Source organism: Pinus tabuliformis, chromosome X, assembly GCF_031772625.1.
Source record: "Pinus tabuliformis cultivar Carrire ecotype Pingquan chromosome X, CPIR1, whole genome shotgun sequence".
In the NCBI taxonomy this organism is placed as follows: domain Eukaryota; kingdom Viridiplantae; phylum Streptophyta; class Pinopsida; order Pinales; family Pinaceae; genus Pinus; species Pinus tabuliformis.
Genome location: NC_142308.1, coordinates 1,200,074,983 through 1,200,099,915, shown reverse-complemented (window position 1 = coordinate 1,200,099,915; position 24,933 = coordinate 1,200,074,983). Strand labels below are relative to the sequence as shown.

General features: G+C 38.4%; 1 protein-coding gene across 1 annotated transcript in view; it reads right to left on the bottom strand.

Annotated features, from left to right (window-relative positions):
- Positions 1-303: 303 nt before the first annotated feature.
- The window catches only part of LOC149144268 (aminopeptidase M1-like), a 117,960-nt gene continuing 93,330 nt past the window's right edge, over positions 304-24,933 (bottom strand). The window contains 5 exon segments of the mRNA XM_089448166.1: positions 304-1,417; positions 1,419-1,543; positions 2,043-2,110; positions 2,200-2,314; positions 2,419-2,596. Of these exon segments, the coding sequence (XP_089304292.1) occupies positions 1,372-1,417; positions 1,419-1,543; positions 2,043-2,110; positions 2,200-2,314; positions 2,419-2,596 (532 nt within the window). The 3' untranslated portion in view covers positions 304-1,371.

The window sequence follows — 24,933 nt, the reverse complement described above, 5'->3', positions numbered from 1 at the left end:
TAGTTCCTGCAGTAGTTCCACTAAGCCTTCCTGCTGCTGAACATGCTTCACCCATTGGGCGCTGATCCGAACTCGTTCAATGCTCTGATTAACTGTGCGTTCAATAGATGGTTGCATTCGGGTTGAAAAGAATTCCTTTATTTCATCTGCCTTTTCCTCACTTGAAAACTGAAAAGCAAAGAAAAGAAATCTCAGTAGAACTTTAAATTTTCTTAAATAACTCCTACCGAGAATTGGACAAAATCAACATGAATACATAAATTTGCATCAAGGATAGAATTCAGGAACAGACCGTAGATACAATAGAATTGATGAAACGAGTTACCAAAAATCCTGAACCCCAATTTTTCCAGATAAAGTCCCACTTTTCCTGTATGAAAGAAGCAGAAACCAGATTAGCTGAAAATATAGCAACTGCAATGCTTACATTTTCACAACTTTCCCAAATCCTAAATTTTCAAAAATATATACCCTCGAGTATCTTAGAGGTTAGTCTTAATCTTGGTGAAGTTATAGCAAACAAGGGAACAAGTAACAGAGTCATACATAAGCGACTATTCTAGTTTGAAAAGTCATACATATATAATGTGGGCGAATATCCACTAAAAATCCTGTAATTTTAAAATTAGTAATTTTTTGGCGAATATTATTTTTTTATCTCTTATATGTAAAAAAATGAGCAAATTTTTAACCAAGGGTGCGAATATTTTTTTCATAAAATGTCTAAAAAATAGCTAATTAGCGAAATTTTACCCCTCAAATTTTCCCTATTTCCCTCTCTCATACATGCACACATGAGAAAAATAACAAGTTTAAAGACAGATTTACTATTATCAAAGTTATTATGTCATAAAAGATAAAACTCAGCAACCCAACTATACATGAAACACCACATAATCTTGATATGGGCAGTGAGGAGCAGTGAAACAAGTCACCATTTTATCCATCACAACCTGCTTCATAAATTTCCAAACATTTTGAGATTACTAGAAAGGCTGATTTGAATGACTCGGATTCATGGTAACAGCAAGGAATGCCAGGAATGTGCAAATTATAATTTTCATCAGACAATTCCTGGATGCCAGGAATGTGCAAATAGAATAGCAACTGTTGTATTACAGTACAAATAGACTTTTGAAATAAACGGAAAACTTTTATCTTTGGCTCTCTTCTCTTCCAGTTTGGTATCTCATAAAGAAGTATGGATCCATAATTTTACAGAACATGAACCCCTTAGCATGCTTTCAAATCCAATGCTGTATTTATTTCCTGTCAAGTGTTTTAACAATATGCACCATCCTCTTCACCCAAATGGTCCTACTGCAGTTAAATTCAATCAAGTGATTTAACTATATGTTTGGTTCACACATTTCATTTGTCTAAAGCCTTGATACGAGAATGAGAACTACACAAGTTCCAACTGTCCCAAAGTCGAAAAATAAATGAAAACTATACAACACATCACCTTTAACCACAGCCAGGCAGTCTCACGTCCCTCTTTGTTAATTCCAGAAAGTACAAAGACCGCATCTTGGCTCCGCACCTGCGAGATTATCAAAAATATTTATGGTAGGTTCAAAAAGATGGGTTCAGGTCTCTCTTCAAATGCACTGAGATCATAAAAGATAGTACAACTATGGTGATCTCTTTAACAAACCGTAATCCAGCAAGAAGAAGTCATGTAAATGTGACAGCACTTAACATAGATCACAAAAAAATGTTCACATACCATGATTTTATCAATATAATTTAACCATAACCAAAAAACAGCCACCACAGGTACAGAGAAATAGTATAGGTGCCCTTAGGTTAAAAAAGGGATGAAATAATACAAATGAGAGTGTATTTGTGTGTATATAGTATATACAACTCAAGTGAGGGTTATAGGCCCACAAAACAATAAGTAGGTCTAACTGCCCAAAGGTCCGGCCATTGAGGGCCTCAACTACCCACAAAGTGTGCTGCCATGTTGCCACAAGTGAAGAATACATATTCTAAACAAAAGGCAGCTTATGAATTGGCAAGAATTATAAGAGACATACCTCAGAAGACAAACTGAAGTCTAGCGCTTCACGGACAACAGAAGGATCTGGAGATGATGCAATTGAACCTGCAGGTCATGACACGGTTTCCTCTTTTCAGAAATTTTACCTTAAAATATTACTGCTAATAAAATGAACCAAAGAATCAGTCCCTTACCTAAAATGCGAACTTTTTCTTGACTTAGATCTGTCTCCCTGAAAATTCTCAACAGAGATTCATAGCCAGATTTATCTGAGGTTGTGACATTCTGCATGACAGCTATGTATGCAGCCTATAGAAAACAACCCAGCCATTTAGATTAATAAACATGTAATGGCATAAAAAACAGTCCCTTTAATTTCATATGAAAGCTAGAATCAGCAAGAACAGTGCAACCTTTCTGATGTCTGCAGGTAGAATTGTTGTACTTCTGTCATTCAAGAAAATATTGAATCGTCTTCTCGCTTCTACTTTAGTTTCTTCATGCCCAAACTCAGCTAAGACTACCAATATCTGCCCTCTTAACATTGCGTTCAAGTGACTCTCACCTGGAATAGGCTCCCAGCCCAGTTTCCTGTACATGAAAATCACAATACAATGGAATGAAATTAAGTGATGGCATTGGCCTCAAGGCCAGTAAACTATGCAATTTGCGGAGGAGTTTTCACAAAACATCACAAACATGATTGTGTTATTTTATTTAATAACTAATGTCGTGCATTCTACAACCAAAGATCATATTTGAGTAAGACCTCACATGCATGTATGTATGTACCCCGAGTTTTGAGGATAGGAAGGACAAAGTTCCAGTATGCTTATGGCAGGGCTGTTGAGAGTGAAAGCTGGAAGGAGGTAGTGCTAATTTTCAAAAGCTTCTGGAATAGAGTGTTCCAGGAACATTTCTTATATAAAGTATTATTATTATATTTTGATGCATGCATATTAAAAACAACACGCAGAATACCAAATTAGTTGCAGAAAACATGAAAATATAGATTTAATTACTGAATTAATGATCATAATCAAAGCATCAACCATTCAGTACACGTAACATCAATCGTCTAGCAGTTATAACTTGTAACATTGTCATCAAATCATCATTGTCATTAACAAACTGTAACTGATAACATCAACCATGAAATGAAATAGAGCATCATTATCATTACCAAAGAGTTGTAATAATGCAGTCAACAGTACAGATTTTACTTCAAATTTCAAAGTTCAAACTTTAACTGTCATAAAATGTTTACAAAACAGGTCATAATTGTTAACACCAAATTTACTCTCAGGTCATAAGTGTTGAATCCATTATTGTTTGTGAGCAAATTTGGGATAAGGGCAGACTTCTCCTTAGTCCATCTTGATTGTTCAGAAAATACAGTTCATTGATGTGTTCTGTGGGTTTTATGGCCACGATCCCTTACAGCAGAGTTGCTAGAATTCATTTTACAGGGTCATAGTTACATTATAGAGTTTGAGTTTCAGAGATCAGTGTTTCTAGGGGGGTAGTATAGGATTGTGGTATATTTAGCAGGTTTCCGGTTCATGTTTCCAGAGGTTGTATGCAGTGTTTGAAAATGTTTCTATGTTCCTTATTGCCTCATGAGTCAATTGAGACCATTTTAGATGACATGCAGTAAGTTTCTAGAGATTGAATATTTTGCAGGCAGAGTTAGGGACCTCAGATGGGAAAATAATCAACAGGTAGAGTTAGGGACCTCAGATGCGAAAATAATCAGCACAAGTCAGATAAGCCTGTTTTCAAGAACATGCAAGGTGGTGGTATTTTTAGCAGTGATAAATTTTTGATGTGCTATTTATAGTTAATCTTTTAGTGCAATTTGTTGGAGTCTTCAAGGCTGCTAAATTTGTTGAATTTTGGAAAGGATGTGAAAATCTATTGTCTTTAGATGAGATCTAATGAGGTTGGAATCCCTCTCAAACATCCAAAAACAATTAATGATAACATAAAAAATTTAAATAAAATGATAGAACAGGAAATATAAACAAAATGGAAAGTTTCACAGGAAAATAAAAAGAACATATTTTTTTTGTTACTTTAAGACCTTTATATTATAATTCCAAGATAGCTTGCATGTCAAGCAATCCTCTATTAGGAGCTTAGGAAAGTGTGCCCTACTTGGACAATAATCAATTCGACCATCTTATCCTTATTTAAGGCTTAGGGAGTGCTTCCCAAAAGGGCAAGCAGTGACTCAAAACCCTGGGCGCGTGCTCATTCCCAGGAGCACTCCTGAAGCATACTTCAAAGGGCACTTCTGAATCACTCCCTCCCTAAGTGCACTTTGGCCACAAAGAAAGGGGATACAAGGTATAAGCAACCCCCCCTGTTACTGACCCATGTGGATGACCCCTTGGAGAAAACAAATCTCCTGATGTTTCAACCACCAGCCCTACCATGATGAAGGTATAACTAGCCTCAACTGCGTCTCACCAATGCACTGGTCAGTGCTTTCTTCATCTAGCTTACTCATTCGATGAAGGTGGGCCATCAAACATGTGGTACATTAACCATTTTTGTATTCATGTGCCTTCATGTAATGTCTAAGGGCATTCTAGTATGGATCATATAGATTGAATTGGATGATAGACCACTTTTGACTATACACTTGTTCTCTTGCTTCACCTTGGTGGTTACCACTTGCCCCTAGTCCAATGTGACCTTCCTTGAGGGCTTCTTTCACTGTATCCATGGTAATCCATACTTACGCCTACCATCTTCCCTATATTTCCATATCCCATCTTCAGGTTGATTGCTATCTGTCACCAATATTGGTTCCCTATTTTTCTCATCCTTGAGTAGGGGCCTGAAAAACCTTACCCTAAGAGGTTGATGCAACAGAAAGAAAAGAAAAAGCATGAACCATAATGTTGAACTGCAGAAGATTGGCAAGGATAAATGAGAGCATGTGGACAAAAGCCTATCCTGAGCTCTATGCCCCCTCATTAACCCTCAACTAGCTCCTGGCTAATGCGTGAGCTATCTAAATGAAAGGAACACTTTGCATATTCCACCCCGATGAGCAATGAAATGCTTCATCTTTAAGGGGTCAATGATGAATAAACAAAAGCTTGCAAGTTTGTAACCCAAGCTATTTATGTAAAAAGAAAATAAATGATGAAAAAGGCACACATGAGGGGTGGTAAAAATAGGTCGAGGAAAGGGGGTAGCTCACATCCCACAACTGCTCCTTCTTTACATCATAATGCTCAAGGTAAATTGTGACATCCTCCATGAAGTAAGCTACATACCACGTCATTGATCATGTGCACCTGTTGATTGATGGGTCGGCATAGGAAGTGTTCCTCCTCTTAGGTTTGGAAGCACCAAATAGGGCCTTATGATGACCCTCCCAAACCTAAGTAAAGTAGATTGAACACAGATATTAAGCTAGAAAGACATTTGAAGATGAGTGAAGTACTTTGATGCTCTTTTTCATTAAATAAGGCCCACGCTAATACTCTTATGGTTTGTGCACCTATGATGTTGATCTCACTTCATCCTGTGAGTATATGTTAGACCTTTGCTCCCAAGTACAGCTACCATCCCTTAATGGATTGCATAATGCTTCTCCAGCACTTACAAAAAGAACGTCCAACACCACTTAATGACTCCATTAAGCACTTTAACATAGGTTATTGACCACTTATTGAGAAGCATTGACCTTGGGATACCTTCAGCACAATTTATGTCACTCTTCTCTCCCTCCAAGACATAAAATGCTACACTTTGGAACCAAGACGTTGCCTTGAGAGATGTACCCCAAAGATGACAGGATGCCCCCAAGCTAGCATTCCACTTTCTTGATGGACGTTGTGTTTCTTTTTAAAAGATTTAATGATGATGATAACTTGAGACCTCTTTGAAGATGATGGTACATTGCTCAGCATGATGACATCATACCATACTTTCATGACGTCCCCTTACTATAGCTCGGATTGATGATATGTGCTTAGTTGAGGATGATGTTTTGGATGGAGCCTTGCTTAATGATTGGACACCATTTGATGAGGAGATCTGACTTGTGGGATGAGATGCACCCCCTTGAGTCATCTATGCAACATTTTGAAGAGAGAGGCACCTTCTGGAGGATTATGTCACCCCTTGGAAGCATTTTACCTCACACATGTGGATTAAAAGAAGCTTGTTTTTATGCGTTATCACTGTTTAGCTATCTTTGGAGGTCATCTTGCGACCTATCCAACTTGTAATCATATTTAATATTGTTGTTAAGTTTCTAGTCTAATTCTAGATAATATTGACTCAGTTGCCCTCAATTAAGTACAAGGAAGTCGATTTATCCTTAGATCATTGTCACACACACTTGGAGACTAATGTGCTATGGTTAGTTGCTTCTCTCTTGGTTGATATGGAGCATTCATGAGCAAACTCGTCTTGAGGATATTTCGATTAGATGGTTCTCTCTTAGATGATGAATGGTGATTCTATGATGATTTGGTGCTAATTTATAGTATCGTTTTCCATCTTGTACTTGTTGAATAATTAGGGTTTTAATCTATGTTGCATGGGCACGCATCCCCTCCCTCCCCCCTCCACCCTATGCACTCAAAAAGAAAAGAGAAAAACCCTAGGTTCTGGTGTTCTACGAACCTTAACAACACCTAGAGAACATTCCATATTTTGTGTGGACATCATTAGGGATTTAGGGGCATCCAAGTCATTTTCATCCCATACTTGGTTGATATCAAGGTTGTTTCAAGTACAATTTTGTCATCTCCAAAAAAAGGGGGACGATTGACTATCCCTCAAGTACATTTGGAAGTGGGTTAAGAAAAATTAAAAAACCCTATGATCCACCTAATTTCGAACCCCAAGTGCCTTATTTTCCCCTAACCCTAACATGACAACCTCAAGTTTCCAGTGTTCAAGTTGTTCACCATACACTCCAACCTCCAGCAAACTAACACAACATAGAAATCATCTAACAGGGGACCAATTCACTGCACACAACCATCATTCATCAAACACATCCACCAACAGTCCAACTCTGTGCATTCATAGCTTTGTTTGTGCATTCAAGGTTTTGTACCTCAGGTCTGGTCTTTGCTCTTAGCTAGAAAACATAAACACACTAGCATTGCCTAACTTTAAACAATTTTGCATAGTGGAAATATAACAGCAATCAGATCAATGTATAGAACACAAAATTTATGGCCCAAAACTTATTTCTTATTAGTCCTTTAATAAGAAAAAATTGGCGCTCATGTACTAGGGATAGTGGCCCTTTACAATCCATGTACAATGCCAATATTAGGTGTATCATTTGACCAATACACCTAGGGTTGAGACCAAGTCCCTTAGGCTCTCATATGCCCATCAACCAACACCTACAATTCAAATATTATTGTTGTAGCAAACTAGGTTAATCAGAAAACCAATTCACTTACCTGGGCATGTTCCTTTAGCCCACAATTCTCCATAAGTTGTTGTTCAGCCAGCTACATATCCTGCCTCTTCTAGGCCTCGACTGCCCTGTGTAGCCCTCAAGCTAGCCCCTTTCCTCAGCATATTACTACAGCAGCCCTTGGCCTTGCTTATCCTCATCTTGGTTGGTCTACTTTAGACCTCCGACCTATCCTTTGGCTCCAGTCTACTAACCAGTCCTTTTTCCCCTTTACTTTGTTGTTGCAATTATTCTAGAGCATGGGAAGTCCATGATACTCAACCTTCAAAACAAAAAAGACTTTGATGCTTAACTCCCTCTGACTGCAAATCGCAGGCCTTCTTGACCCTCAAAGTCTCAGTTTGACCTTCACTCCAAGTTTCTCACCTAGATCTCCAATGGCTATGACCATCTCAGTCCCATCTTCTCGACCCAACTTAGCCAACTCTCTTAGACATAGTTTTAAAAACCGATCAGTCTGAAACGAAAACTGGTCAATTCGATCGGTTCATTAGCTAATCCAGTCGGACCAAGCAAAAAACTCAGTCAACAGGGGTGACCTCGCCGATTTGTCACAAAAATCAGGCCTAACTGGCCAGTTTCGTCATACACTAGCCGGTTCATTGTCATGCCAGGACACACCGGGAGGCCTTTTGTTGCTTCTAAGGTTGTTTGGAGGGAAACTAAGGGTTGTTTCCCTCAAAAACACCCCCTCCAAGCCAATAAAATGAGGTCTCTCCTCTCATTTGGAGTTATTGTGAGTTTCATAGAGAGCTTGGATTTTTTCCATTGATGAGTATTTGGCTGAGTATACGTAGTCATGGCTCAAAACAGGTTGTTCAATCATGTCAAATGGATGGACCGATGGAAATAACCGCACTATCATTGATTTCCATGCTTCCTACCCTCAAGGAACCATGTGTTTGAGATCAGTTGATGCATCTAATAAAGTGAAGGATGCAACCCTTCTATTTGAGCCTTTGGATGACTTTATTAAGGAAGCAAGGGAGAAGAATTGTCAGGCCAGGAGTAACTCCAGACTTGGCAGAAAAACTGATTCGTTTATTTCATTAGGTAGCTATTGTTATATACATGAATGTGACTGATCAGTTCATCTTCTTGATGACTGTTCACATTCCAAATTCACCCAATCGCAGAGGATTAGGTGTCAACATTCCCCCCCTTAATCTGAAGGGATGTTGGTGAGTCCAAGCATCGTTCTGAATCTTTCAAGCTTTTCTCTTCCAAGCGCTTTGGTGAAGATGTCTGCAATTTGCTCATTTGTGGAACAATGACGGAGATGGATTGTTTTGGCCTCAACATGATGTCGCATCAGATGATATTTAGTATTGATGTGCTTTGTACGATCATGGAACTTTGGGTTCTTGGCCAACTTTATTGCAGAGGTGTTGTCAATCATGAGTGGAGTTGATTGTACTTGTTTTACCTGCAAATCTTCAAGAATTTTCCTAAGCCACACAATTTCTTTCGTTGCTTCAGCTGCTGCCACGTATTCTGCTTCTGTTGTGGAATCTGCTGGAACTGATTGTTTGCGTGATCTCCAAGAGACAGCTCCTGATCCAAGACTCATAGCATATCCTGAAGTAGATACTCCAGTTTCTTTGTCTCCATCGAAGTCTGAATCAGAGTATCCAATCAAGTTGAAGTCGTCCACCTGTGTATACTTGATTCCAGGTCTTGAGTTCCCTTCAAGTACCTTAGAACTCTTTTTGCAGCAAACCAATGTCCCTCACAAGGCTTTTGCATGAACCTGGAGAGGATTCCAACAGTAAATGAAATGTTTGGTCTGGTAGTAGTGAGGTAGATGAGACTTCCTACAAGCTGTCTATACTTTGTTGCATCCTCAAATTCCTTTCCTTCAATAGATGTGAGCTTTAAGTTTTGTTCCATTGGAGTAGAAAGAGGATTGCACTCTGTCATGCCAAATCTGTTTAACAAATCTCCAATGTATTTCTTTTGAGAAAGAAATATGGATTTTGGATGTTGGGTTACTTCAATGCCAAGATAGTAATGAACATAGCCCAAATCAGTCATTTCAAAACTTTTTCCTAATTCTTTCTTTATGGATGCAATATAGCTTTCATTGTTCCCTGTCATTAAAAGATCATCTACATATACCACAAGATATACAACGGTTTTGCCAACTTTCTTGACAAATAAAGTTGCATCATCAAGATCAAAATGATTGAAGTTGAGTTTCAGAAGATGCTCAGTTAGTTTTTCATACCAGGCTCGTGGTGCTTGTTTGAGGCCATACAAGGACTTCACAAGTTTGCATACTTTATGTTCATATCCTTTCACAGCAAATCCTTCAGGCTGGGACATAAAAACATTTTCTTTTAGATCTCCATTCAAGAAGGCAGTTTTTACATCCATTTGATGGACTTTCCAACCGTTCTGAGCTGCTAGTGCAAAGAGTGTCCGGATGGTGGCCCATTTTGCTGTGGGGGCAAAAGTTTCCTCATAATCGACCCCTTCCTTTTGTGCAAAACCTTTTGCCACAAGCCTAGTTTTGTGCTTGTCAAGTGAGCCATCAGCTTTGTACTTGTTCTTGTAGACCCACTTGCAGCCAATTGGTTTGGTTCCAAATGGAGGATCAACCAGCTTCCAAGTGTCGTTCTTTATGAGGGCATCATACTCCTTTTGCATTGCTTCTTTCCATTCATCATGAGAAGCAGCTTCTTTAAAGGAAGTTGGTTCAAAATCTGTAGACAAGTTCAATTCACAATCATAAGAAACATCCATATCAACAGGTGAATTAGAGTCATCTACATCACCTCCATTTTGTCGGTTTGAATTTCTGGTTCCTGTTTTTCCAATTTCATCAGGATGAACACTTTCAAGTGTCTTTGTCAGCCACTTTGGGGGACCTTTCTGAGATGGTCCAGGCTGCTCTGTTGATTGAGTTGGGACTGAATCAAGATTGAGTCTCCCAATTCTATCAATTACATCACTTAAAGCATCATCCGTTGTTGGAGTTTCATGCAGGGGAGATTGTTCTTCAGAAGAAGATTCTACATGTTGATCTAGTATAGGAATCCCCCCTTCAAGATGTGGAATCTGATTATCAAATTCTTGAAATGATTTTGTTTTTGCGAATCTATCCAAGCGATCAAGTTGCCGCTCAACAACATTGTCAGATTTGGATGATTCCAGAAAAATGACATCTCTAGATACAACAAACTTTTTATTTACTTCATCATAGAGGCGGTATGCTTTAGAGGTGTTTGAATACCCCAGGAAGATACATTTAAGACTTCTAGCACCAAGTTTGTTTCTATGTACCTTTGGTATCAAAGCATAACAGGTGGAACCAAAAATCCTGAGATGTTTTACCGAAGGAACATGTCCATACCACAATTCATAAGGAGTCTTGTTTCTTATAGCACTAGATGGACATCTATTCTTTATATATGCAGCACATAGAACAGCATCAGCCCAAAACATTATCTTTACATTTTTGAAGAAAAGCATGGATCGTACCATATTCAAAATTGTTCTATTCATTCTTTCTGCTACACCATTCTGTTGGGGATTATAAGGTACAGTTGTTTGATGTTTGATCCCATGTTGGCGAAGATAGTTTTCAAATTCATTTGATGTATATTCTTTTCCATTATCAGTGCGAATAGACCCAATATGAGATTGTGCATCATTTTCAATCCATTTATGAAAATTCTTGAATGCTTGAAAAGCATCAGATTTGTTCTTCAATAAATAAACCCAACACATTCTGGTGTAATCATCAATAAATGTCATGATATATTTATTTCCATTTGCAGAAGGAACAGGCATTGGACCACATAAATCTGAATGAATGAGTTCAAGCTTCCTATGTGCTCTTGAATGTGAATCATGAAAACACTGTTTGCTATGCTTTCCTAAAATGCAAGCATCACATTGCTTATGTTTCCTAGGAATTGTAGGCAAACCAGCAACACCATTTTTCTTCAATAAGCGGAGACTATCATAGTTTAAATGTCCAAATCTAGCATGCCATAATAAACTTGATGGAAGTGTACCTTCTTCATGATGAGAAATATATGAGAAATGTTGTGCATGAGCAGAGGTTCCTTGCAGTTTGAGAAGCCTTTCTTCTTTTATTCCCCTCATGACAAGTGAGTGGTCAGATGCTTTTCTTACCTCAAGCTTGCCATCAAACATATGAATGGAGTGACCTTGCTGGCGGATGTGGACCAAGGACAGCAAGTTTCTCTTGCGCTGTGGGAGATATAGAACATGATCCAGAAGAAAGTCTGGAAGACCAGGCAGTTTAAGCCTGATTGTGCCAAGCCCTGATGGCTTGATTTTTGACTGATCTGCAAAGTATACTGCTCCATCAACATTGTCAGTGAAATCTTCAAAAAAATCTTTCCTATGAGTCATATGACAGGTTGCTCCTGAATCAAGCAACCAATCATTTTTCGAAGAAGCAAGTGAAGCATTAAACAAATCTTCATTTACTCCAATGTTACATTGTGCCTCAATATAGTGAGCGGATTCAGGGGTTTTACCTTTGTCTGTATCATCAGTTTTACCTTTCTGCTGGTTTCTTTTCTGTTCAATTTTGTCGCATGGTAGCTTGCATGTAGAAGCATCATGTGATCCATTTCGTTTGCAGCGAATGCAATGCAGATCTGCTTTTTCTCCTTGAGAATGTCTGCCCCCCTGCCTCTGAAGTATCTTCCTCTTCCTCTTGTAGAATCTTGAGCAGGATGCTTTTCTTTATGAGCAAGACACACAGTCTCTTCAGAAAATTCAGGGACTGTCTTCTTTCCAAAGGCTTTCTCTCTTTCAACAAACTTTTTCACAAGAGAGTCAAAGGTTATATCTTTAAGATTTCCATTTGCTTGTAAAGACTCAAGATAATTGGAGTAGGTAGGATAGAGTGCCTTGAGAAAAGCAATAAGAGGGATATCCAGCTCAACCTTAGTGGATTTGATATCATGCATTATGGATTTTACTTCAGATGCAAGAGCAAGAGGATCATTATTTTTCAGTTCAAGAGTGAAGAGTTTAATCATGAGCTGAACAACTTCAAGTGCAGAATGTGAGTCATAGAGTTCCTTGAGCTTTTGTAAAGCTTCAAAGGCAGTTGAATATGATGAAATATGGCGACTTACTTCTTCATTTACAGATGCTGCGATTAATGCATATGATTTGTTGTTCTTGTTATCCCAAATGACGAGCTCTTTGTCTGATGTAGGCTGTACTGGGTCATTGTCTCCTTCTCCGACACACACTCCCTTCCACAACTCATTGAAGATGAGGGTGCGTTTTATCATCCGGGACCATTCAGGATAGTTCTCCTTGCCAGTGAGAACTATCCCTACCATAGAGATGATTGAATGCATTCTGTAAAAAAAAAAACTTCTGCTGATAGACAAAATACTTCTGCTGATAAACAGTGAAATTGTACTCAAAAGGGCAAAAAGATTTCAAATACTTTTATGTACCGTTTCTTCAAATCCCTCCAAAGATCCTCACCATATTACATATGTACAGACTATTCAAACAGCGTCCAAAACGCATTCAAAACTCAAACGTTGGTCAATTATTATATATGTTGTTCAATATATATAGTTTAATGGGACAGCGCATTCAAAACATATGCTGGTCAATATACATATACTGAGAGCAGAGAGGAACGATACTTTTGAAACACCATGCTGGGCACTTTAATTTCTGCTGATTTTTCGATTTTGCCAGAAAATAAGCCATTTTAATTTTTCAACAAATTTTACCCTAATTGCGAACTAATTTGTTGAACGCTTGCTGCCTTCAAAGCAAAGGGAAATTACAATCTAGAACTCATTTTCTTAGTAGATCCAAGACATTTCAAAACGCATTCAAAGTTCAAAACGATAATACCACTGCGCTTTCACCATTCAAATCTCCGTTCTGGAACTCATTCTCGGTGGAACCTCCATGTTTGAGAGAAGTCGACCTCGGCCACAACGATTGACCTCGGCTGTCTGGCGTAGCGGAACCGGTTCGTTGTTGATGCCTATTACCGTGGTGCTGTTGGGGCTTTGCTTGTTTATGATATTACTAAAGCATCTACGAGGCGTATCAACAGAAGACGCTCAGAGTTTTGCTGAGTAAGAGGGTCACAGCTCACTCCATGGATTTCATAAGGAAGCAGTTGGAAAAGGAAATAGACAAGTTGCTCGATATCTCAGGCGATGCCAGAGAGTTTCGTGTGGTCTCGGGACTTCCAACGAAGAGCAGCCACACCATTACATGCAGCAGAGGTTTATGCGAGAGGCACGGGGTTTTACACGCAACAGAGGCTTCAAAATGGATATGGAAAGCTGCAGAAACGAAAAGAAGTGGTGCATAGATGATATCAATAGCAGGATACAAGGTTTCAAAAATTTTAACGCACAGGTTGCATCACAATGACCACGTTCACGCAGCCTCATCAAACGTTCAGGCGTTAACCAACGGATGCACAATAGCAAGCAGATGCGTTATGGCAGAGTATGGGACAAAGGAGTTACAAGGCACGCCAAAAAAGGAACCTGGAACCTGGCTCTGATACCATGTCAGGCCAGGAGTAACTCCAGACTTGGCAGAAAAACTGATTCGTTTATTTCATTAGGTAGCTATTGTTATATACATGAATGTGACTAATCAGTTCATCTTCTTGATGACTGTTCACATTCCAAATTCACCCAATCGTAGAGGATTAGGTGTCAACAAGAATGTTGTGCAGATCATCACAGATAATGCCTCAAACTATGTTCTTGTTGGAAAGATGCTTGAGTCCAAATATAAGAGCATATTTTGGACTCCATGTGTTGCACATTTCATAGACCTCATGCTCGAGGACATAGGCAAAGAGGAGTGGGTAAAAAAAATTTAGAGCATGCCAAGAGCATTACAAAATACATCTAAAACCACTCATGGGTATTGAGCCTAATGAGAAAAAACAATGGGGGCAAAGACCTTGTTAGGCTTACAACTACGACATTTGCAACTCAGTTCCTCACATTGCAATGTCTCAATTCTCAAAAAAAACCTTGCAGAAAATGTTTTCTTCTAATGATTGGACTTCAGCTCGGTGGGCTCGTAGACAAGATAGCAAAGACACCAAAAGGAAAGTTTTTGATAATTATTTTTGAATAGATCTGCAGAGCTTGTGAAAATTATCGATCCCCTTGTTAACGTGCTAGGGATGGTGAATTTGGAAAAATTGGCCATGGGATATGTTATCAACCGGATTGTACAAGCACCACGACAACTACTCAGGGGGGGAGGGGGGGGGTGAGGGTTGTCACTCTGATCCCCACCCACTCCGTTCTAGCTATCTCCCAAGAGCAGGCTATGGGGGGTAGTCCCTATGGAAATGAGGTGAGAGACAAGTTGGGGACCACCTTATTTGGGAGACACATTTGAGTGGCCTAGCTAATTGGTTAATTTAAGCAAGATATAAGATTGGATTCACTATTGAGACCACTGCCTTATGGAGTCAAAGTCTTGCTTATTTACAAATTAGATGCCAAGTAACTCGATGGACAATTGCTACTTAGGTGCTTATGTAAAGGATGTGAGTAATTCTTAGGCTAAGATTACTTGTGTTAAGTACTCGTGTTATGGTTTAGCCCCAAGTTATATCAACAAGCACTACTTTAATAAAATGCAATCTTTCCCACAAGAGAGGTGCCAAGTTACCAAGTGTCAAAAAATGACAAGAGATCCCTTTCAGGATTTCCTCAACTATGCCAATATTGCAACTATACCACTGCTATAATTATATTCTCAATTAACCAAGGCTTCTTGACACATCAGAGATATTCAAAACACAATTGGAGCCAGTCACTTAAATGCCCAAAATGATTAGATCTCCTAAAGACAAGTGATAAATTAAACCATTCAATGTAATGTAACTTGAGACTAGAGTGCTTTTGAGAGTGAGCTCGTCTGAGTGAACTCAATTAGGATTAAGACAACAAATGTTAGTGCCTGAGAAACAATGTGACAATTTGTCTTAACAACAAGCTCTTTCAACAATACAACATATATAACTGACAATCCCTATGCTAGTAGTAAGTCACTTATGCCAAAAGGATATTCAGTGAGCGTCAAATAAACTTATGACAGCAGTCAAGCTACTTGAAAAATGTGCTTAGAGAGCAAACATTGAAAAATGTGCTTATGCTACTTATATATTTCAGATCTTATGTGCAATGTGACAGTAATCAACAAATCATGAAGTAGGCCAAAAGAGAGTTACCCAATTGATGCTATGAATTGTTCAATATGCTAAGCAACTTATATGTAATTTTAGGGTGTTTAAAATTAAATATTTGGCACTGCCTAGCTGTAGTAAACAGCGAGGAGAAAAGGTTAGAAAGCAAACCATTGAGACCTAGGCCTTGATTTTCATGATCACACTTGTTCACAATTATATCAAATTTTTGTACCACCTGCAAGCATGGAACTTCATCTTCAAACTTCTGCAACTCACTCAAAGGTTAGCATCATAAAACGAAAACTGACCCTCTGTGACAAAGATGAAGGAAAGGGAGGTCAAGGACGAAGGGTCACAAATGCAAAAGAGCTAGCGGCAACCAAGGGAGAAGCCAAAGGCTTGACGACAGAGGGCAGAAAGCCTTGTTAGGGCCACGGTGAGGGAGGAGCAGTCAAGGAAGGGCCAACGCTCAGGAGGAAGGAGATCACGAAGGGCTAGGAAGAGGCTACAGCGAGCAAGAGAGAAAGAGTTAGGGGAAATAAGGGATGAAAACGGGGAGGAAAAGATTGCGGCAGCCCAGAAGGAGGAGGTGAAACCCACAGAGGGCAGTGGAGGAGGCTGTGGCCTAAGGCAGGGCTGCGGCTAGGGCTGCGTTGGAGTGGTAAGGAGAGAAAATGGCAAGGGAGAGGGTTGTGAGGACAAGTGAGGGATGTCGTGAGGAGATGGAGGGAGGAAAGGAGCCAAGGGCAAAAAGGGCAGAGGAGAAGGCTGCAAAGGATAGGGATAAGGCGTCTAGGCCTGCGGCAGAGTGAGGGGCAACAGGCCCCGGTAAGGGAAAAAGGATGAGCGGAGGGAAGAAGAGGACAGTGAAGGTTGAGCAGAAGGGAAAGGAGGCTACAGCCAGCCAAGGGAGGGTTATCGTGAGGATTATGAGGGCAATAATGCCCACAGAAAAGAGAAGGAGGGCTACGACAACCATTAGAAGGCCCAATAGCAACGGCCAAGTTTGGAGGGCCAACAAAGAGTAAAAAATTGTCAAACTTCTGCAAATTCTCCAGATCTACCCCAGATATTGAAATTCCACCTCAAATCACCATAACAAAATTCTTTGAGTTTGGAGGAGGAAAAGGTGGTGGATCTTGCCTTCCTAGGCCTAGATCCACCACTAGAAATCTCTGAGAAAATATTCCAAGGACAGAATCCCTTGAAACCCTCAAAATTCTTCAGATCTAGCTTGGAGTTAACCCGCACAAATAAAACTTCAAATACCCAAAACCCCAATATATACAAAATATCAAAATAACTTCAAAACCCAAACCCCAGTTAGAAAAAATAATATGCAAAATTACTTTACAAATCTATTTTACAAAATTTACAAATATATAGGGGTTTTGAAGTAAATTTAGAGAAATAATTTTTATGGAACTTTTTCTCTGATAAATGGCTAAAAATAATTTAGAATCCCAATGCACACTATAGCCTTAGTGAAGATTAAATATTCAAAGGATCCAAGTAAAGTTGATCTCTACCCACAGTTTGTAAACTTGGAGACCAAGGACTGAAGTATCTACAAACACTATGTATTTATCTCAAGAAAATCTGTTAATCATATGGCGAATAAAATCACCTAAGATTAGCCCAAAACTATCAATATATGAATTTATCTCCATCTAATGAAAAAAAAATCTTATCATTACCAGCGCAACATAGGAAAGCTCGTAGTTAGTACATAATACCACAAAACAACGAACATGGAACACCTCAAGACAATAATGTTACATCAATGCTTCAGCAGCAATTTCTTAGCCAGAAATCAAATGGCTAGAGACTCCAATGACTCTCTAATTTATACATAAATCCTCCAAGTGAAAAATAACGGCTAGTTTGTTTGATCCTCGTCCAAATAATCTTGGTTGTCGAAAAATACTTGATCATCATTTAATTTTAACCATTGAATTTTTATTTTTGAGGAATTTTTGAATTTATCATTTAATTCCATTTTTATTAGCTCAAAATTAATTATTTTGAGCTAATTTCATCAAAAATTTGACTTTGACTTAACCACCAAGATCCAAAGGTCTATTTTTTCTTGAAATATCCAATACTCCCTTCGTGGAGGACTTCTAAAAATTAATTCTTTTGATACCCACGAATTTTACACTTGGAGAATTTGATTTTCCTAAGATAGTTTAATTTGACTCTAATTAATTAAATTTTTGGCTTAGGATTTTAATTTTTAATCTATTTTTGCCAGAAAATTTAATTAATTGACACTTGAGGGGATTTAATAATTTTTTCCACTCTCTAATATTCTAACCATGGTGTCTAAGTATGAGGGACCATGCATTAAAATACTTTTTACATAAGACTTTTTTACAATTCAACCCTCAAAGGGGGAAAACCCTTTTGGCTTAGACCCTCAAATTACATACCCAATCTGTGACACAACATGATTTAGTAGACCAAATGATTTGTAATAAAATAATTTAGCTAATTATCTTAAATTATTCTCAAACCACTTTTACATAAGACTCGACTAGAACACTACGACTTACCCAAGACTTTGACGACAAATTCCACCCTAGCTTTGGGGGGAAAAACTCTACCGACCATCTACGTTTAGAAACACAGATGAGTCAATGAGACGAAAAACTTCCTAAAATAAATTGTTGCCAAAATAATAGGCTTACCTAGGTTGTTACATACATTCTAGTCTCACTAGCATCATTTACATTACATAACTTGCAATGGGTTTACAATGACGCATAAATTGCTGATAGATGATCTGATCCTGTTGAAAAAATTGGTAGTTCCGCTTCCTTGGAACTTTGACAAAAATTGTGCAACATCTGGCTCCATATGGGGACACGTGTTAATTTTAGATAACAATGGTATGTTCTATGCTTAAGACAATTTACTTCAATGTTTCTTTAGTAGCCCAATGACAAATTACAATTATATCAAGTAGCAATCACATTAACTTATAAACATAGATGGTAAATGTAGATAGAACATAAAATCATATGCATAAGACAAGGCAAGACAAGAGGACACAAGATGTGGCGGATGCCAGGAACAAACCCCAATGTGGGGAAACCCTTTGATCAAATCTTGATATTATTCTTCAATAGTTCAGCAGAGAGAGAGAGTACATATATAAGCCCAAAATAGACGTGCCAAATCAGCAGTCAAATCAGCCCTAAACAGAAAGTCAACGGTGGTCAAAGCTGCCCCAAAACATCCTCCAATCAGCAGTCCAATTCAGCCTTCAAATCAGCTCAAATTCTTCGGTCCAACCCAGTCAAAGGAGAAAAAGTTTGCTGTAATTTTCTGCAGTCAAACCTGAAGTCAACACTGGTCAAACCACCCCAAACACCTTGATTATTGTGCCAATAACTGCCGCCTATAAAAATCAAAATTTTGGGCCAAAAATCAAGGTCAAGATGGTCAAATCACTGCTGGTCAACGCCCTAGAATTTGCAATCTGTTCTGCCCAGAAAAACTCAGACTCCTGCCACACGTGCGAAGTAGAGAGAGAGGAGTTGATACACGTGCAAAGAAGGGAGAAGCCTCCAAATGTTGTACGACCCAATCAAGAGAGAGAAGAAGATGAGATGAGATGATGTCCAAATGAGGAAAAGGTCTCTCCTATTTATACACAACGTTGAGGGTTAAAAGACACATCTGTTGGGCTTCATGAGCCTTTGACTGGAGCCGACCTTCACAATTTGTCCATGGGAGAAATAAATTCATAATTCCATTTCTATCAATTCTTTAATCCCATATTCCTTTTTTGGATGGTAATGCAGGTCACTTTGAATGTTAGTAAATCGACAAGGGGCGAACAATTCTTTCATGATGACTCGCTTAAGGGGAACGAGAAGCTAATGGATGTCAGAGAGAGATATCCCTGTTCAAGACAATCAAGAAACCTACAAGAGGCGAGCCTCTAGCAGGAATTCTTGTAAAACATGAAAGAAGTGGAGTCGCCACTTGAACATGAATCCATCTCCAAAATCCAGAAGGCAAAAAACCGAAAAGTTAGTTAGGGAAAAGCAGGTGGATATCAAGGAGGGTTTCCTGTTTGAGAAAAATTGAATGCTCACATGGATGTAATTTGTTTAACCAAGCCCAGAGAGCAAGGCTAACCAAGTTTCCAGTAAGTTTTTATTAATGGATGAATCAGAGGAGTCCCCACCCAAACAGGAAACTAACCCAAAATAAGGTGCAAATAGAGAAGTGAACAAGGTGATAATAAGATTAGTGAGATATCAAAGCACCCGCAAAAGTGGTGCTTAACGGCTTAAGACGATGAAAATGGATTAGAAGATTATGAGGATTAATGATAATTGTCGTAAACCCCGGGAACGGAAAAATCTATCCCCGGCAATGGCGCCAAAAAATGTTGTCGCCCAAATTGTACAGGCAACACAACAACCGTTCAAGGCGGACGTTGTCACTCTGATCCCAGCGCACTCCATTCTAGTTGTCTCCCAACAGCAGGCTATGGGGGGTAGTCCCTATGGAAATGAGGTGAAAGACAAGTTGGGGAGCAACTTATCTATGAGACAAAGTTGAGTGGCCCAACTACAAGGTTAATTTAAGCAAGATATAAGATTGGATTCACTATTGAGACCACTGCCTTATGGAGTCAAACTCTCGCTTATTTACAAATTAGATGCCAAGTAACTGGATGGACAATTGTTGCTTAGGTGCCTATGTAAAGGATGTGAGTGATTCTTAGGCTAAGTTGCGTGTGTTAAGTACTTGGGTTATAGTTTAGTCCCAAGTTATTTTAATAAAACGCACTCTTTGCCACAAGAGAGGTGCCAAGTTACCAAGTGTCAAAAAATGACAAGAGATCCCTTACAACCTTTCCTCAACTATGCCAATATTGCAATTATACCACTGCTATAATTAGATTCTCAATTAACCAAGGCTTTTTGACACATGAGAGATATTCAAAACACAATTGGAGCAAGTCACTTAAATGCCCAGAATGATTAGATCTCCTAAAGACAAGTGATAAATTAAACCATTCAATGTAATGTAACTTGAGACTAGAGTGCTTTAGAGAGTGTGCTTGTGTGAGTGAAACAATTAAGATTAAGACAACAAACATGCCATAGCCCTCCTAGGATGAAATTATCGTCAAAATAATAGGTTTACCTAAGTTGTTACATACATTCATGGTATTACTAGCATCATTTACATTACATAACTTACAGAATGGGTTTACAATGACACATAAATTGTTAATAGATGATCTAATCTTGTTGAAAAAATTGGCACTTTGGTTTCCTTGGAACTTTGAAATTGTGCAACAGTGTACAATTATGAGGCTATGCATCAGGCAAAGGAGCAGATACGAGCAGCGTACAAGGTTAAGTTAGCTAAATTTGGGCATATACGGGAGATCACTGATAACAGATGGAACAATCAACTCCATTGTCCTATACATGTAGCTGGGAATTTTTTGAACCCAAAGTATCATTATAAAGCTCGGCTAGGAGATCTGCAGGTTGGGGAGGTCAAAGATGGATTGTATGATTGCTTGGAGTGCATGGTCCCTAACCATGCCAACCAATTGGAAATACATAGACAACATACTCTTTTCAGTATGGCAGCAGGTACCTTTGGCAAAAACTTGGCAAAGATCGCAAGAGATGTGGATCAACCAAGCAAGCAATTCCAACTTGTTTTTCTTTTAAAGCTCAATTGTTTACAAATTTACAATTCAAATTGCCTGTAAATACTTCTAAATAAGTAATGAAATGAACTAAGTTACTAATTAATGTCTTTTTCTTTACAGCACATTGGTGGGAGTCATTTGGCAACCAATGTCTTCAATTGCAAAACTTTGCAGTTAGAGTCCCCAGCCAAACTTTTAGTGCTTCAGGTTGTGAGCGCAATTGGTTTGTTTTTTAGCGCATACACACGAATAAGAGAAACTATTCGGAACAAAAACATTTAAATGATCTTGTCTTCGTGCAATACAACCTTCGACTAAGGTGCAACCAAATGATGAGCAGAAGCCCTGATCTAGATCCCATTGTGTAAGACAATATTTATCCAACATTAAAATGGGTGAAGATTGAAGATCCTAAGTTTGATGCCAAAATTGATATTGACATGACGTTGGGAGGGGATGAAGCAGATTTGGTAGTGGCAGCGCCATCGGAACCAGAATTAGTAGTCGCATCAAGCAAAGGCAAACAACCAATGGAAGTCACTAGTCATGCAGCTCAACCAACTGGTGTTTCCATTAGGTCCACTTCTATTGTTATTGGTGGCAATGATACTACTGAGCCTGCAGATGAGGCCGAGGCATCCTTGGACTCTAATCCAGATGATGTTTATGTAGCTCTTGTTGATGATCCTGTGTCTAGTGGGGGTGATGAATTTGATCATGATGAGGAATGATCATGTTGATCACTGATATGTACCAATAGACTTGTAGTCTTGTAGTAGGTCAATGGCCCCATAGCTTGTAGCACTGATTTTAGACTTTATAGGCCATTTACAACCTCATTGCTTATGTATTTTGTCGATGATATGTATTGCACTCCTGCGATTTTGAGGTATTCACCTTTACATGGTATATAGATGAGGAAACTTTGCAGAATTTGTCTCTATTGGTTTGGAATCATGGTTTTAAACCTTAAATAGTTTTTTCATTAAAAATTAATTATTTCATGTATATTTTTAAAAATCGATTCATTGAGATCTGACCAGTCCCAGTTTGATCGGTTCCAGTTTGAAACCTGGTTTATTAGGTGGACCGGTCCGGTCACCAATTCCGGTTTTTAAAACTATGCTCTTAGCATGGTTCTTCAAAACACTGTTGCTTCCTACAACAATTCCATAGCGCCTCTCAGAGTTGACACCTATGCACATTCAAATCCAACTACTCTTCGAAGATGCTCTGATACGATGTTAGATTATGGCACTAGACTCAGTTATGTTTTCTAGCTAAAAGCATAAACCAAACCTGGGATGGATGGAATTCTAACATGTGCAATAGTGCAACTACATCCATTACTTGACCCTATGCACATATTGCACACCACAACCATCCATTATTCCTTGTGCCAACTACTAGAATTCTATGATCTAGCAGCTCTATTCCAAGTCTCTAGTTGCTTGTTCCATCCTCCAACACAAGTATTTAATATCTATTAAAATTATATTTATGATTTTTAAGTTTTTTTTTTTTAAATTTAAATTTCAAATTAAAAATTTATAATATAATGTTACAATTTTATTTTTTTTAACTTGTTTTTCACTTATTATTAATAACTATTTTCTTTAAATTTAATTTCAAGTCCCAATAAAAAAAATCTCAACATTTTGCTCATTGAATCATTCTTTAAATCTCCCGAAATTTTCAAATGGGCAACTCTTCTCCATCTCTTTATTCTTATATCTCAGTTTCCAATACATTCAATGTGAAGAAATCCTTACTGCAATTTGTCAATGATCACTCAAAACAAGAAGAAAAATAGTGGTGGTTCAAAGCAGTGGTTATGCAGCCTTTGCTATCATGTACTTAAGGGAAACTACACTAGAGTTTACCATCATTTATTGCCTATTCCAAGGGCTGGAGTAGAAGTATGTTGTTGCACATTAGAAAAAGAGTGAAATGATTGAACTTCACATGGCTACCACATGAGGTGCAATTTTTGCTGGGGCAAAAGAGGGCAATTTTTGCATTTTTAAAAAACCAAGAGTTTGTATCTCAATGAAGTCCTCTCAAGAAGCAACCAATGACCATGATGAAGTTGATTCAATTGGGAGTTCTAGTAACACTAGTTCAAGCAAGAAAGCTAATGTCACAGAAATGTTCAATATGCAACGTAAGGCCAAAGAGGATGTAGTGGCTAAATTTTTCTTTGCTAACAAAATGTCATTTAATGCAACCCATTCTCCTCTCTACAAAGAGATGGTGAGGAAAGTCATCGCTACTGGCCATCTTTTCAGCGACCTGGTTACAATAAAATGAGAACAACCTTATTACATAAAGGGGTCTCAAAGACACAAGGGTTAATGGAAGGCCTTAGAAATTCATGGGTTTCAACTTTCAACTTTCTTATGTGTGTTCAACCATCATAGATGGTTAGTCAAATATTCAACAAAATCCTTTGTTGAACATTGGAATCTCTCCAAGCAACCCCTATTTCTTAAAGGCAATTGATTGTACTGGAAATATGAAGGATGCAAGTATCAAGTTTGACCTATTGAAGGATGCAATTGAAGAGATTGGTTCTACAAATGTAGTTTAGGTTATCAAAATTGTTGCACCAGTTTGTTTGTCTATGGTTTGTTGCACATCGTAGAAATTTTGAAGGTTTTGTTGTAACTCAGTTTTGTTGTAGTTTCCTTACTGCAAGTGTTGTGGAATCTCTCCACAACCCTTTGTGGGGTTTTGCGCTGGTCTATCACCTAAAAATTGGTGTCTTTTGGTATTGTTCATTGTCATCTCTTGTTTCTCTTCACTATTACTCGTTGAATTTCTGAAGTATAATTATTTCATGAAGAATAATAAATTGTAAAAAGCTCACAAACAATTATCAATAGATCAAAAATATTGTTGTACATCTTGTACTTGGTTTTTCAACATGTTGCATGACCATATGTGCATAGAGGCATACAGACTGAGAGGATATACATCATATGAGTGCATGTCAAGTAAATGGCATAAATAAATACTTAACCCCACACGCGCGCGCGCGCGCACACACACACACATATCCTTGGAATAATTTTCAGATCTGAATAGCAACCTACAAATCCACAGGGTTCAAGGTTTTTCATCCCACAAGTATCATCACCAGTGATGATAATATTGGCGAGATCGCTGATAATCGAAAATATCGCGATATTTTCGGCGAGCCAAAATATCACGATATTTCCGAGATATCGCCAATATCTTGGCAAAATATCGCGCGACGATAAAAAAATATTGCGAGGCAGGCTAGGCCGCGGCTAGAAAAAGGGAAATTTTTCTTTTTTCTTCATTTCTGTTTCTGAGTGTTGGAGTAGGGGAAGAGTTTTGTGGTGTCAAGGAGGGATTGAGGTTAAAACAGCAATTATCACCACCAAGATTTTTTTGTGGATCAAAGATTGAAGAACAGTGAGACAATCTTCATTTCTTCCATTAACAGGTATGCTCTTAAAAACCCCTATGTTAATGATTTTTTCATAGATTTAGGGTTATGCTTGCTTGCCTCTTTGCCTACCAACATTTTGTTTCTTTGTTTTTTTTTC